The sequence below is a fragment of the Lithobates pipiens genome, unplaced genomic scaffold (assembly GCF_037356315.1).
Source record: "Lithobates pipiens isolate NorthernLeopardFrog02 unplaced genomic scaffold, aLitPip1_a1.2 Scaffold_25, whole genome shotgun sequence".
Classification (NCBI taxonomy): domain Eukaryota; kingdom Metazoa; phylum Chordata; class Amphibia; order Anura; family Ranidae; genus Lithobates; species Lithobates pipiens.
Window position 1 is genome coordinate 86,964,174 of NW_027507787.1, and position 16,968 is coordinate 86,981,141.

A 16,968-nucleotide genomic window follows, 5' to 3' on the forward strand; every position below is an offset into this window, starting at 1 on the left:
TCGCCCCCAAGATTTCTTCTGCCCCTGGGCCCAGCCTTTCCTGCAGAGGGAGGTTGGGAAGGCCGTCGCCACTGCTTAGAGCCTGATGCTCCGGGAGAGAGAGAACGCCTAAATGATGGACGTTTGCTCCTTTTGCTTGGAAGGAGAGTAGATTTACCCCCTGAAATTTTTTGGATGAATTTGTCTAATTCTTCTCCAAACAAAACGTTCCCCTTTCAACGGGAACCCAATCAAATGCTTCTTGCATGATAGCTCAGCTGCCCAATTTTTTAGCCATAGGGCCCTTCGCATGTGTACCAACAGGAGAGACAAACGAGATGCTTGTTTGACAGAATCCAAAATCGCATCAATCATGAAACACAGAATTTGAGGTATTTCTGCATAATTCTCCACTTCCTCACTGGGAAGGAGGCCAAGCATCTTCTTAACCTGTTCCTTGAGGAACTGACACAACCCAACAGCTGCGACTATAGGTTGCACTACAGCGCCAGTCATGGAAAAGGAGGCTTTCAACAATGTTTCCAGCTTCTTATCAGTTGGATCTTTAAATACCTGAGCATTATCCAAAGGACAGGTCAGGTTTCTATTCACACAAGAAACAGCCGCATCAACAGATGGGACCCCCCATTTCTTGGTGAAACTTTCCTTCAGAGAATAAAGCATAGAAAACTTTTTAGGAGGAGCAAACAGTTTATCGGGATGTCCCCAATCCTCATACAACAATTTATCCATTAAGGGATGAATTGGAAAGGAAAAGGCAGTCTGTGGGATTTTCCTGACCCCCAGGGAAGAAACAGAGGATGTAGCGACCTCAGCAGCGGGCATTCTGAATGTGGTACGCACCAAATCAGTATAATATTGCACCTGTTTTCTGAGCGCCTGGGAGGAGGGGACTCTCTCCTCTTCCTCTGATTCATCTGACTGCTCAAGATCCCTGTCCCAAGATAGGGATCTCTCCTCATTGTCAGAAGTGTCATCTGAAAGAGGAATTTTAGCAGAGGGAGGGGATCTACCCCTTTTCCTGCTATCTTTCAGGGAAGCTGAAATACAATTCATGATTCTCCTTTCAAAACCCTCCAATGTAGCCCTAAGGGAGTCCTCGGTGACATATACAGGGGCTGAAATATTAGGAGAGGCTGCAAAACCTGACAGGGGCACTGACTCATCCTGTGAGGCTGGCTCCAGTCTTGCAGGGGGGATGGTAACCTACAGGCATTTTTAGAACCCCTAGACCTAGGCGGTGATTTACCAGTGCCCTCGTTACCTCCCCCTGAGACCCTCTTACGAGGAGACATAGTCCTAAGCTACAAAGCAGAGGTACTAGTACAAAGTGCAATCACTGTTGTGCTAAAAGTCTCAGAATAAATATATATGCTTAAACTGCACAACCTGATGCTGAGTAGGTGTCTTAGGTTTGCCTGGTTCCAATCCCTTAGGATACTTACTGCCCACAGCTCCTGTGTCTCCACTTACAGCCCCCTAGCGCTCTGGGATTTTAAAACTACCGCCTGGCGCCTGCGCAGTACATCGCCATGCACACCGACGTCCACGGCTCGCAACCACACTCCCCCCCTCCATTAGCATGGGAGTGAGCTCGGCGCGCATGCACGAGGACCGCGGGTCATCCAGGGGGGAAGGGGATCGCCATCGGAGCTGCGTGGGACCCCTCTATTACCTTCATTGTGGCAGAGATTGCAGTGGAGACGTGAGTCATCTGGGAGAACCAGGCTTCACTGAGCGTGTGTATCTGAAAGGCATGTAAGTATGCATCAGGCTGCTCTTACTCCCTCTAGTGGTGGAAACCAGGTAAGACATACAACTACTCAATGAAGAAATCCATAATATATCATTTATATAGGATTAACTTCCCTTACCTGTCCTCACCGCAGGAATTGCTGAAAACAGACAGATTCCAGCCTTCACCCATCATGGCAGGCAGAGTTGTGCCAACCTTCAGGATTTTTTGGGTTCCTTCTCAGAGGAACCTCTTACCTGGACCTTGTAAAAGACTCTGCCAGAAACTTTCGTGCCAATAAGTAAATAGTACACCAAGTCTGGTTTTCCCAGAGCCCAGTCTTCCAATAGGAGAGGACTTGAGGCAAAACCTTGTTTCTTCGGATGATGAGGCCTGGGTACCATACTATCTTGGGAGTCAAAATATCGTCCCAAGATATGGATCCGGTTATTGTAGCCCTTAGGCCCCCACAGGGACCTGCACAGAGCTTTATTCATAGCACATGTTTTACGTGACCAACCACAATAGACACTGGTGAAAAAACTGAGGTGCCTCCCATATGGGAGGGGTTATATAGGGGAGGAATTCTCCGTAATTGAGGGTTAACCAGTGTCCAATCACCAGAGGTGCCTATATAACCCACTATGTAATGAAGCTCCTGTGTCCCATGATGTATGATCAAGAATATATATTATATAAATATTAAAAGCAACAACATTTTAAATTTATTAAAAATATTAAAAAATGTGGGTATTAAAAGTTTATCATATAAGAGTACCAATTTCAAGTTCTTCATTTAACCCTCCCGAGGCCATACTGTTCGAAGTAAAAATCCAGAAGGATTCACGTTTGCACAACCGTGCAAATCGCTCACCTTCCGGGATGGTTATAGGTATAGATTCTATACCAAATAATTCCAACCCTACAGTACTGCCATCATGTTTATATTTGAACTGGCATGGCACACTGTGCATTTCGAATTTTTTTTCTATGAACCTATAGTGTTCACCAAACCCGGTTCTCATTGCCCACACTGTTCTACCTACATAAAAGGTACCCACAAGGGCACCTCAGTCCATAGACAACAAACTGGGTATTGCAACAAATGAATTGTTTTATCTGGAAGGATCAGCCATCTTTACAGTCAAATGACTTCTGGCCGTGGGATATAAATTTACACGCTTTTCATTTGATGCCTTTGCATCTATAGCATCCCGTGATATTGAAGAATTGAGGATTGTTTTTGCATTTTTCGCTCGTCGAAACACTACCCAAGGCTTATTAGGGAGGATTTTTCCAAGTGTTTTATCCTGCCCCAAAATTGGCCAGTGTTTTTGGATAGCTTTTTTTATAGCCCAATGCTGGTCATTATACTGTATGCTGTACTAAAGAGGGTGTCTTGTTTGTCATTAGTAAATGTAGTCGCGTTCCTATTCTGAATGCCATCTCTATATCGGTTTCTTGCCTCTTGAATTGCCTGGATAGGTCTGCATAGACTTTCTCCAAGAACTTCTTTGACAATATAATTGTCTGGTCATCATAGTCTTTGATGCTACTACAATTCCTACATAACCTACAGAATTGACTGTAGGGCATATTGTCTTTCCATTTGGGATGATGGCAACTCCTCTGATGCAAATAGGAGTTACCAGCAGTTTCTTTGAAGGGGGTTTTGGATGTGATGTTATCATCTCCATCACTACCCAATTCTAGATCCAAGAAAACCAGAGAATTGGCATCTACTACATAGGTGAATTGATTAAAGTTAGTGCTATCAATTTACATAGTTATATAAACAGTTATGCAGTTGCTAAGTAACCCCCTCCGCTGTGAGATTCTGTGCCTGTGAACTCCGTACTCCTGGTCTGCATGATGCCATTGGCTGATAACGTGGACTGGCGGGGTGTTTCAGTGTATAAGTTTACCACAATGTATGAGGGCGGTACCTGAAGAAGGAAGCCACGCCTCTGAAAAATGTTGTCGTCCTAGCAACCACACTAAGATCAGAGGAGTTAGTTACATCAGGACGCATCCTCTCCTCCGGCCTCGGGTGTCATCACACTACGCCGGCGGGTCCGAGGGAGTGTCCTGAGCGGCGGTTAAAGTGGTTGTAAACCCTTACAACACACTTTGACCTACAGGTAATCCTAGATTAAGGCTTACCTGTAGGTCCAAGAAATATCTCCTAAACCTACACGGTTTAGGGGATATTTGCCGAAAGACAGGCACTGCTGTCAACGGCGCATGCGCCATAGACAGCGGCGCGCAGGCGCACTGAGCGCGTCAACAGCGATATGCCATGCGTGGCGGCTCCCGTGCACATGCGCGGGAGTGACGTCATCGCGTCTTCGCAGAATGACAGTGGCGGAGCAGCGAGACCCACCAAGAAGATGGATGCGCCGGACTACAGGGGACAGCGGTGACTTCGCTGGCTCATGTGTCAGGTAAGTGACACATAATGGACTACTATGCGATGCATAGTAGTCCATTATGCTTTACTTTTGCAGGGAATGTAAGAGGAAGTAAACTCATCATGGTTTACTTCCTGTTTAATACCAGGAAGTAGGTGGGCTGTGTCTACAGTTCCCCCAATGAACGCTGCTAGTTGCTGTGAGCCAACTGACTGTTGCAGATCAGGAGAGGAGGCTTATATGGATATGCCACTGTGTACTGGATGTTTGTGAGTGAAACCTCAATCTTTTTAATGAATTATTATTATTAAACGGAAGCACACTAGGGCTGGCGTGTGCTCTCTTTTGCTCTATATTTACAGATCTGTGTCTGCCATCCAGTGGACTTATTGGAGAGCTGCAACACCTAGAGCAGAGTTTATACATTCAGACTGCTTGCTGTTGGACTAGGAATACTGGGGACAGCAATTTATTTGGTTTGTTTTTATGTGTTTGGACCATCAGATCACAAAACGACATTCTGAGTTTTGAAAGAAAATTCATTCATATATAAGTGACCCCTTTTTGCTGGTCAGTGGACTAGTACCCCCTTGCTTTGATAAGTCAGTGGATAAGTGTCCTCTTGTTGCTGGTCATTAAATAAATGCCCATCTTGCTGCTGGTCAATAAACAAAGTTTCTTTATGGCTCCTTAAAACAATAGAGATCAATGAGATATTAAAAATAAGGTACATGGAGAAGCTATTTTGTGTGTAAGCAGGGATCATGGCTGGAGTGTTCGGCTTGCTGGTGGCTTTGCTGTTGATTGCGGCGAACTGTAGAGCTGAAACTTGCACAGAACCTTCCATTGTTCCATCCTACTATACTACCTCTGATGCAGTTATATCGTCTGAAGTGGTTTTCATTGTAGAGATCTCTCTGACTTGCTCTAATGGGGCACAGAATGTTGCACTTTATGCAGATGTGAACGGAAAGCAGTTCCCAGTTACAAGAGGCCAAGACATTGGAAAATATCAGGTATCGTGGAGCCTGGAACACAAGAATGCTCACTCTGGGGTCTATGAAGTAAAGTTTTTTGATGAAGAGTCCTATAGTCTGTTGAGAAAGGCCCAGAGAAATAATGAAGATGTTTCCATCATCAAGCCTCTCTTTTCAGTTAATGTTGATCACAGGGGTGCTTGGAATGGTCCATGGGTGTCTACAGAGGTACTTGCTGCACTCGTTGGCATTTTGGTGTACTACACAGCATACACTGCAAAGGGCAACATCCAAGCGTGAACAATCATGTGGGACTTGTGGTGTGGTTTGTCCTGATGTAAAAAGTTATATTGTTTCCTCATTAATGCAAATAAAAAACGTTTCTACACAAAAAAAAAAAAAAAAAATAAGGTACATGGAATTGTAAACTTTGTTATAACAGTAACCAGTGCCCTGGGTGATAATGCCTGCCAATAGTGGCGAGCACCAAAATGTATTAAATGTTTGTTGCATGTGATGAAATGGTACCAATGTCTGTGGTACGCTCCAACAAACAAAGAGTTTAAAAATGGTGCACATATATGGGACCTACAGTGGAGTAGGAGAAAATGTCCTCGAGTTGGTGGTGTCACTAAATGGAAAAAATGTTTTAGGCTGGGTTCACACTGGAGAACACAGTGGCTCACCTGAAACAGACTAAAAGACGCACAGGTCTCCTGTGCAAATCACACCAGAGCCACTGTGGAGATATGTGAACCGGCTTCATAGACAGTCACAATTTCCTGCTATGTGAAGTGGATGCAGAGAAATCTACACCCAATTTGCGATAGTGTGAACCCAGTCTTATGACTGGATTTCGGCTCTGCGTACAGAAATAAACAGAGAGGAATATGGTTTGTTTTCTGCTTCTTGCTAAAATATTTGCAACATGCCATAAAGCCTTTGAATCTGACACATCCACACCAAGGTAATTGCCAATAGACTGTTGGCCTGGGGGATGTCAGACTAATGGGTGCAAAGGTGGATTGCGTTTACAACAGCTATAAAGAGCAAATTTGGGGCCTGCTTCCACTGCTCTTTTGGCCAGATATCCCATTAATACATTTATCAACAATAATTTAGCTGTCTAACTTTAACAATTTTCAGCTGTGTAAATTCTGGCTAACATGGATTTGTGGCCATGTTATGAGGTTTAATAGGAAGCCTTTGAAGATTATGGACACTTTGACTAAGGGCTCTTACTGTCAGTTTTTCAGGTGGACCTGAACGGATGCTACATGACCGCTGACATCCGGTCCGATTTGCTAAATGCAGATGGATGGAAACCTTATTTTCCATCCGCTTGGTGGACAGTGCTGCCAACCTACCAGATTAAAATTTACTGGCACTAAACTCAAAATTTACTGGCACAGCCAAGTTTTTACTGGCATTTCCAAAAGTTTAAAAAATAAACGTTTTAAGTGCAAATTTCAGTATTTAATCTACAAACAAGTACAATATGCAATCAGCAATGTGATTTAAGGTAGATATTAGGGCATAAAAACATATTTATTTTATTTTCAATATAGCAAAAGAAATTAGAACGGGCAGGCACCCTTGCTCCCGTCCCGCAGACCTACACACAAGGGTTCGAGCCACTCCGCTCAGGTTCCCTTGCACTATGACATCACACAACACACTCAGGCACCATCTCTGCCAGACCTGCCTCTGCTGGCACTGCCCGAACAAACTGTAGCAGGCACTCAGATGGACTTGGCTGTGCATCACAGCCGTATTTTTTGCTGGCAGCCTTTTCCTTTCACTGGCATTTACTGGCAGGAGAAAAGTGCCTCTTTTTTACTGGCTGCCAGTAAAAATACTGACCGTTGGCAACACTGCTGGTGAATTGGATGAAAATGAACAGACAGATCCATTTTCATCCGATCCCCCATAGAGGAGAGTGTCATCCACTGGCTCAGCGGGATCAATGGATCGATCCCTGCTGAGAAAGCAAAGTCCTTGAAAACAGACATGAGTGTGTGAAAGGAGTCTAATTGTTCATTACTATGAAGCATAAGGGATGGTCTCCGATTGTGTATTCACCATGATCTGTCAGGTTTGTGGCAAAGGAGTTCAGAAAGCCTGTTGTCGTGGACACTGGCTGTAGGGACATTTTCTGCCCACATTCACCCTGTTATTTGTTTCTTTTTTTCCAACACCTGTTAAGTGAATAAGATAAACAAGATTTTAAATTGGATATGGTTTTGCAGAGCTGCAAATTCTCAGGGTGATTTGGACCTCATTATCTTTAAACCTGCTCTTCTACCACAGTCATTAGGCAACCACAGATTCTGCCCCTTCTTTCAAGAACAGAAAGTATGAAAATATACTTTGATTATGAAGTTCTATTCACAATTAAAATGACAAAGCTGGTAGATAGAGCAGTTGTTCTTTGTTACATGCAATGGAGCACACTGCACAATATGAAGCCAATGGGGAAATAAACATTTTACATGGAGAACTGAGGACTTTCACTGACCTCATATTTACTGGCAAAATTTACATTTGATAAAAAATATATGTCAGCTTTAATTATCTGCCATTTTTTTCTTTACATATTAAATTCCTATCACATCTGATGCACCAGCTGAAACTTTGGCTCAGGCTTACTGTATGAATATTTGCACTGGCTGTTGATATCAGAGAAAAGGTGAAAAGCAAGTGGGAGCAAAACCATCAGTATTTTCCCTTTTTCTAGTGTGTCAGGCACAGGTGTGCACCCCAAAGCTCAAACACGTGTGTGTGTGTGTGTGTGTGTGTGTGTGTGTGTGTGTGTGTGTGTGTGTGTGTGTGTATCAGTGTTTCTTAATTCCAGTCTTCAAGGAGCCCCAGCAGGTCATTTTTTCAGGCTTTCCATGATTTTGCACAGGCAATTTTATCAGTTTCACTGCCTTAGTAATTACCACAGCAGTTTCATCCAAGTTAAATCCTGAAAACTTGTTGGGGAGCCTTGAGGACTGGAGTTGCAAAACACCATATATACATACACTGTATATACATAAACACACACTGATCTCCCCATAGTAAGAAAAATAAAACTTCTCTTTTACTATGCCTACAGAAAGATCTCCAACTGACCATCTCTGTGATAAGAGAAGTGTGGGAAGCACTTCTCTTGTGGCATCTCCCCACCGACACACAAAGTGATAATGCTCATGCACACAGCAGGCCTGGATCTAGCCTACCTGATGTAGGAGCGCAGTAAAAAATGTGAAGGTGCAAAGAGAATGGGAGGTCAACAGGGCAGAGAATAGGATCAGCAGGTTGTAGGGCAGTGTACAGGGCAGAGGACAGGAGTCAGCAAGATGGCACTAGAGGGAATGAACATATCAAACTGGGTGAGTCGGAACCTAGCCATGCCGATTCCGCCGCTTGAATTGGCGTGCGTTCCACCCCCTGGATCTCGGGAACCAAAAGTTCGGACCAAACTATGTGACCGGAATGCGCCTCAACGTACGTTTCGTCGTAATGACGTCGTCAGGAGGCTTCCTGACTATGTCATTACGACGTCGAGGCGCATGCCGGTCACATCGCTTGGTCCGAACTTTTGGTTCCTGAGATCCAGGGGGTGGAACACACAACAATTCAAGCAGCGGAAGCGGCACGGCTAGGTTCCAACTCACCCGGTTTGATACGTTCGTTCCCTCTAGTGCCAAGGCATTGGCACTTTTAAAGTAAGAGGCCATTTGGCTATTTTAGTTTTTTATGTTATTTTAAATAAAACAATATTATGCCATGGTCCGGTTCTCTCTATATCTTTTCTTGAGCAAACGTGGATTGAAACAACATTTCTGGTACACCTAAGCAGAGTTTCCCCATCAAGGTTGGCAGTCCCTAAACCCGCTAAAGCTTTACTTGACCTTCCTTTTTAAACAAAGGGGTCAAGGTGAGTGGGTGAGTAGGCTACTTACCATAATTCACCGGGTGACGTGTTTGTGCATTTCTTCTAATCGGTGACGGGGCATACAGGATTCATCCCTACTCCAGCTTCACCACTTCTTTTTTTTATGTACATGGACATTTTCTATATGTTCACTGTTTGAGTTGATTTTATGTATTCAATTTATATTGCAGCATGTATTGACTAATAAGATACCTGTGGTATTATTAAGCACTAGAGCACTTTATTGTTATTATTTAAGCTCTATTAAGCACTAGAGCACTTTATTGTTGTTATTTAACATTTATTATATTCAGCGCCCCCTTATCACTTACAACCCACATCTCTCAAAGGCAATCTTTTTTCACTTTGAGGGGAGTAGCTTAGTGATTATTCACATATTGAATTTTAGTCTAAGCATGGGGTATTCCATTTTCTTTTGGTTTATTGACACTTAGAATGGGTGTGTACAGGAATCAGTAGGGTAGTGTACTGGGGTTGAACAGGTTGGAGGGCGTGGACAGGGGTCAGCAGGGCAGAGGACAGGAGTCACTTCTGGTAAGAGAAAGGACAGGGGTCACCACTCGCAGGGCACTGGGCAGAGCTCTTTCTCCCATCCCTGCATGGTACTGCACAGGCAATATGATCTCCTCCTCTACACAAACTGTACCTGATATCTGATTCCCTTACAAACAGCTCAAATCTGCACAGTGTGTAGCTGGCTGTGTTGCAGTTTTGACCTGTGAAATTCCATGGTTGGAATGGCAGCTCAGCTGCAGTAGCCATCTATACACTGTGCAGACCATAGCTGTGTTTAATGGAATGGGATTTCAGATACAATCTGTGCTGTGTGGACCATCCTGCTGCATGTACTAAGCCTGTGTATCATGGGAGATGGCCAGCACAGCATCAGGGGTGGTGGGGAGCGCAACTGAAATCTGGGGGAACAAAGCCTACCCCAGCACCCCCCTAGATCCGGCTTTGGCACGCAGGGTGATTAGGGTGTGTTCAGGCACACCCTGTGTGCACGCCTATGGTGCCATTTACATTGATCAAAGCTTTGTCAGTGTAAAGTTTCTTTTTTTTTTCTCTCCTCCTGGTGAGTTATCTAAAATTAATTGCGAGTTTTGACAGTCTATTGTTTCAGTTCATGGGTAGTTGCATGTGTTTTGAGGTAGAGCAGTGACCACACAGGGATATAATTATTTTGTTATAGTATGGTGTCATATTCTTCAAGATATACTAAGAGAACCAACTTCTGTTGCACAAAATAGGAATCATTTTGAAGGTATCTAGCAGCATTAGTTTGAACATTTTAATAGATTTTTGATCAGTGGCTCCCCTTTAAAGCCACAGTGCCAAGGATAACTCTCCAAGACGATAGTCACATCGTCAGTACAAAGATGCCTTTGCCCAACATAATTTTATTTCCCAATTAAACTGCTAGCTCAATAGAGGTCAGGTAATATATAACTGGGCAGAGTAATAAAATAAAGGCAGCAGAAGCATCAAAGCATCAGAAGCAGTCATATAAGGAAGACAGCCATCAGTAGGATCCACAGTTAAACGCTGAGTACAGGGGGCAACTACAAATTATGGGGCCCCATAGTACAATGTTGATGGGGCACCTGGCTAAGGCCGCGTACACACGCGCGGACTGTTTGCCGAAACTGTTTGACGAACAAGGTTGGGCAAACAGTCCGCTCAAAATTTGCATGAGCGGACTTGCCCACACACGAGCGGACTGTTTCAGCGAACTGTTTGCCAAACAGTTCGCTCAACTTTTGAAATGAACGGACTCGCCCACGTAAGGAGGAGGCAAATCCGCCCATTTCGAGCGCGTGTACAGGTAGGCGGGGCCCGCGAAGGAGACGTCGCGGGCTCCGCCGCCTGGAATGGGCTTAAAGGGGAACCCCAACGCCGAAAAAAATCGGCGTGGGGGTTCCCCCAAAGTCCACACCAGACCCTTGTCCGAGCACGCTACCCGGCCGGCCAGGAAAGGGGGGCGAGCGAGCGCGCCCCCCCTCCTGAGCCGTACCAGGCCGCGTGCCCTCAACATGGGGGGGTGCCTTGGGGAAGGGGGGGCCGCGCAGCCCCCCCACCCCAAAGCACCTTGTCCCCATGTTGATGAGGACAAGGGCCTCTTCCCGACAACCCTGGCCGTTGGTTGTCGGGGTCTGCGGGCGGGGTCGGAATCCGGGAGCCCCCTTTAAGAAGGGGGCCCCCGGATACCGGCCCCCCACCCTATGTGAATGAGTATGGGGTACAATGTACCCCTACCCATTCACCTGTGAAATAAAGTACAAAAAAAAAACACAACACAGGGAAAAAATATTTTATTGCACAGCTCCGGGGGTCTTCCGTCTTCGGGGGTCTTCTCGCCGGACTCCTCCGCTATCTGTGTGTAGCTCTTTTACTAGCGGAGGAGTCCGGCTTTCTTCCTCCCCGCCGCCGGCCTCTTCTCCCGACTTCGGGGGTCTTGTCCCCCTCTTCGGTTCTTCTGCCGGGCCACCGCGCCTTCTTGTAGCTCTTTTGCAGGCGGTGGCCCGGTCTTCTGTCGCCGCTGCCTTCCGTTCTTCTGTCGCCGCCTTCGGTTCTTCTGCCGGGCCACCGCGCCTTCTTGTAGCTCTTTTACAGGCGGTGGCCCGGTCTTCTGTCGCCGCTGTCGTCGCCGCCGCCGCCGCCTTCCGTTCTTGTTCTTCTTCTTGTTCTTCTTCTTCTTCTCCTGGAGATGTTGACTCGACGAGCTCTCCGGCCGGAATGCCAGAGCCGCGCTGTGCGGTCACTTATATAGTGACAATGGGGTGGTGTCACATGGTATATGTCACATGGGTTGGTCACATGGTGACCCCGCCCCCTTACGATGTCATAGTCCCCATGTGACATCAACCCATGTGACCAACCCATGTGACATATACCATGTGACACCGCCCCATTGTCACTATATAAGTGACCGCACAGCGCGGCTCTGGCATTCCGGCCGGAGAGCTCGTCGAGTCAACATCTCCAGGAGAAGAAGAAGAAGAACAAGAAGAAGAACAAGAACGGAAGGCGGCGGCGGCGGCGGCGACGACAGCGGTGACAGAAGACCGGGCCACCGCCTGTAAAAGAGCTACAAGAAGGCGCGGTGGCCCGGCAGAAGAACCGAAGGCGGCGACAGAAGAACGGAAGGCAGCGGCGACAGAAGACCGGGCCACCGCCTGCAAAAGAGCTACAAGAAGGCGCGGTGGCCCGGCAGAAGAACCGAAGAGGGGGACAAGACCCCCGAAGTCGGGAGAAGAGGCCGGCGGCGGGGAGGAAGAAAGCCGGACTCCTCCGCTAGTAAAAGAGCTACACACAGATAGCGGAGGAGTCCGGCGAGAAGACCCCCGAAGACGGAAGACCCCCGGAGCTGTGCAATAAAATATTTTTTCCCTGTGTTGTGTTTTTTTTTGTACTTTATTTCACAGGTGAATGGGTAGGGGTACATTGTACCCCATACTCATTCACATAGGGTGGGGGGCCGGTATCCGGGGGCCCCCTTCTTAAAGGGGGCTCCCGGATTCCGATAAGCCCCCCGCCCGCAGACCCCGACAACCAACGGCCAGGGTTGTCGGGAAGAGGCCCTTGTCCTCATCAACATGGGGACAAGGTGCTTTGGGGTGGGGGGGCTGCGCGGCCCCCCCTTCCCCAAGGCACCCCCCCATGTTGAGGGCACGCGGCCTGGTACGGCTCAGGAGGGGGGGCGCGCTTGCTCGCCCCCCTTTCCTGGCCGGCCGGGTAGCGTGCTCGGACAAGGGTCTGGTGTGGACTTTGGGGGAACCCCCACGCCGATTTTTTTCGGCGTTGGGGTTCCCCTTTAAGCCCATTCCAGGCGGCGGAGCCCGCGACGTCTCCTTCGCGGGCCCCGCCTACCTGTACACGCGCTCGAAATGGGCGGACTTTCCGAGTGGGAACAGTTTGCTCATTTCGAAAGTAGCCTACACACGGGCGGACTGTTCGCTCAAACACAGTTTCAGCGGACAGTTTTTCGGAATTTCCGAAAGACTTTGTCCGTCCAACTGTCCGCTGAAAGCCCACACACGGGCGGACTGTCCGCCCAAACACTGTTCAGCGGACAAGGTTGGGCGAACAGTCCGCCCGTGTGTACGCGGCCTAACACTTACAGCTTGCAGTGTCAATTGTAGCAATTTCTGTCATTGATGATAAGTATACCTAAATCAAGAGCAGGCATTGGAATAGCTGTCAGCATAGTTGGTATACTACAAGAGACCTGTGCTGTGAGAGTTCTAACAGCATAACAATAACCATAATGATACTGGCTGTTCTATAATATTTAAGCTGAGGAGAAACTCTGAGATTTTTGACTGTAATAGGCATACAGGGTTAATTTAAGTATGTAGAGGAAGTTCAGAGGGCAATAAATGTACACATACAACTAAGCAGATATTACTTCCTGTCTTTGACTAGCAAGGATCCTGAAATCTGACTTCAGTCCTGATATACTGGGAATGTAACTGTTTAGTTTTCCCTAAAAGACACGCTACCCCAGGGGCCATTTTTATCAATATTAGTATGCAACATAACATAGGTATGGAATTATGAGATGCCTAAAGATAAACAATTTTTTTCCCATTGGATTGCATAGGGAAGAAATTTTAGCCAGTTACGTGCTATTGGAGAGATCTTTCTTCTCCTGTTCTCCCACTTACAACAGGAAGGAAGTATACTGTAAATCTCTCCAAAATGAATCCTAGGTGGATCTCCAGAATTAGGCCAGGAGCTTTAATGTGCAGCATGACTTAGTTTGCAGAAGAGGTTGGGGTCAATAGAGGGTTCAATTATTTGTTGTTAGAAAAGGTAAACAATTAGCGGGAGGGTGGGATAGGTTGTAAAGTTTGGAGTAGTAATTTACAAACTCAGCGGCTATGTCAGGTGTCGAATGTAATTTACGTCCCGAAGGGTCATGAATGCAATGGATCGTATTGCGCGCCTTCTTTGTTTGGAGTGCTCTCGCTAGCATTTTACTCGCTTTATTGCCATATTCATAATAGTTTTTTGGGGTGAGAATGTATTTGCGTCTCGTTTGTTTCCCTAGCAAGTCTAACATATCTTTTCTGGCCTGGGTTAGGGTAGCGAGAAGAGTTGTTGCTCTGGTGAGTTTGTTTGTGTTTTCCAATTGTTTAATTTTGGAGGCCAACTCAAGGAACTGTTGTTTGGATTCCTTTTTCTTTCTAGCGGCCGCTGCAATGAGAAGGCCTCGTATCACACATTTGTGTGCTTCCCAATTAATAAAAGGAGAAGTATCTGTGGCATTATTGTCTAAAAAGAACTGTGAGATACCTCGTTCAATTTCTGGTGCTACAGCAGGATCTGTTAGAAGAGAGGGGTCTAATTTCCATGAGTGCGATCTCGATTGATTTGACGGGAAGGAGAGCGTAATCGACACACACTTGCAACTGGGGGTCTTTCTCCAAGTGGGGGGGATTTCAATAAGTGGAAGCACTTCTGACTCTGCACTTCAGCGAATGCACTAAGCGAAGGTACACAACACAAGAAAATACTTTGAAAAACACAGCAAAGACACCAGGTGACCTTGTTTAACCCTTTAGCACTTTCTCCTCATAACATGCATTCTCTACCACTCCTTCTGACAGCTCTGTCCTCTATACTAAAATTATCTCAACTCCACTCCTCTTCTCCCCCCCACAGCATATATATATCACCCTCACTTCTGTCCTCTCCTTATTACTGCACCCACCAACTCCTGCTAATTCTAAATCCACACACACTAAAAATCTCCAAGCCCCTGGGACATGTCCCTTCATATAAATCTCACTCCCATATTGCCTCCCTCACCCTCCTGCTTCTCCTAAACTCTGGAGATATATCCCCAAACCCTGGACCTCCATCATTAAACTGTACCCATCACCCTGCACCCTCTGGCAGCAGCCGCAATCAACACAATTTAGTTCCCATTTCTATTCTTCCCAAGACCAGACTCCCTTTCTCTTGTGCCCTTTGGAACTCCCGCTCTGTCTGCAACAAACTCACCTCTCTACATGACATCTTTATCGCCAACTCATTTAACCTACTCGCCATCACCGAAACCTGGCTCCACGAATCAGACACTGCATCTTCTGCGGCCCTATCCCATGGTGGTCTTCTTTGGACTCACTCCCCCAGATCCAATGGACATAAGGGAGGAGGTGTTGGAATCCTTCTAGCCCCACATAGCACCTTCCAGGTACTTCAGCCACCTCCCTCTCTGTCACTCTCCTCTTTCGAAGCACACTGCATTCGTCTCTTCACTCCAATTTCTTTAAGAATAGCCGTGATCTATAGGCCCCCTGGACCAGTATCAACATTTCTTGATGACTTCTCTGCCTGGCTACCCTACTTTCTTTCTTCTGAAATCCCCACAATCATTCTCGGGGACTTCAACATCCCTATTAATACTAACACCTCTGCTCCTTCCAAACTTCTCAGCCTAACCTCCTCCTTTGACCTGAAACAGTGGATACATGATCCTACTCACTCCGAAGGCAATATTCTTGACCTCGTTTTCTCTCACCTTTGCACTCCATGCAACCTCTCTAACTATCCATTCCCTCTCTCTGATCACCACCTTATTAGTTTCACTCTCTCCCTCTCCTTCACCTCCTCTCCCTCCAACCGCATTAGAGTTACCCGCAGAAACCTACGTCATCTCAAGCCTTCGCTTCTCTACTCTGCTATTGACAACCTCTACGACAAAATCTCACCCCTATCCTGCACCAACCTAGCCACTTCTGTCTACAACACTTCACTTCTGGCCTCTCTGGACTCACTGGCCCCCCTCACTACACACAGAATCAAGCCCTGACCCCTTCAACCTTGGCAAACAGATGTCACTAGAAGTCTGAAAAAACGTAGTCGTGCTCATGAGCGCCTGTGGCGCAAGACCAAGTCTCAGAGAGATTTCAACCAATATAAATATGCCCTCCAAAATTACAATTCTAGCCTCCTCTCTGCCAAGCAGAACTATTTTATCACTCTCATCAGCAACCTATCATCCCGTCCCCGTCAACTCTTCTCTACTTTCAACTCTCTACTTCGTCCTCCACCGCCTCCACCCGCCAACTCACTCACTGCCCAGGAGATTGCTAATCACTTCAAACAGAAGATTGATACAATTCGCGCGGAGATCTCTACTGTTCTGATACCCTCCTCGCTTTACACATCATGCCCACAGTCACAATCATTACTTCCCCCTTTCAACCCCACCACTATAGATGACGTTGCTAATCTACTTGGTAATGTCCACCTTACCACCTGCCCTCTGGATCCTGTTCCCTCGCAAATGCTACGTTCACCCTCTGACTCTATGCTACACTCTCTAACTCACATCTTCAATCTCTCCCTCTCTTCTGGCATCTTCCCCAACTCTCTAAAACATGCACTTGTCAAACCCATACTTAAAAAACCCTCACTGGACCCATCCAATCCAAACAACCTACGCCCCATCTCCTTGCTCCCCTTTTTATCCAAACTACTCGAACGTCTGGTCTACAACCGACTGAGTGACCACCTCGCTGATAATAGCCTTCTTGATCCCCTTCAGTCTGGATTTCGTCCTCAACACTCCACAGAAACTGCTCTCCTAAAACTAACAAACGATCTACTAACGGCCAAAACCATCGACATTATTCTGTACTCCTCCTCCTGGACCTCTCTGCTGCCTTTGATACAGTTGACCACCCCTCCTTCTCAAAAAACTCCACACCTTTGGTCTCCGTGACCGTACTCTACGATGGTTCTCTTCCTACTTATCCAACCGCACCTTTAGCGTTTCTTACAACTCTACTTCCTCCTCTCCTCTTCCTTTCTGTGTTGGGGTCCCCCAAGGTTCTGTCCTTGGACCACTCCTATTTTCAATCTATACCGCCTCCCTGGGTCAACTGATAG

General features: G+C 46.6%; 1 protein-coding gene across 1 annotated transcript; it reads left to right on the top strand.

Moving 5' to 3' along the window:
* Positions 1-4,880: 4,880 nt before the first annotated feature.
* Positions 4,881-5,485, top strand: LOC143930363 (translocon-associated protein subunit delta-like). Its single transcript, XM_077454633.1, has one exon. The coding sequence runs from the start codon at positions 4,911-4,913 to the stop codon at positions 5,421-5,423; it is 513 nt and encodes a 170-aa protein (XP_077310759.1). The 5' UTR covers positions 4,881-4,910; the 3' UTR covers positions 5,424-5,485.
* The last annotated feature ends 11,483 nt before the right edge of the window (positions 5,486-16,968 follow it).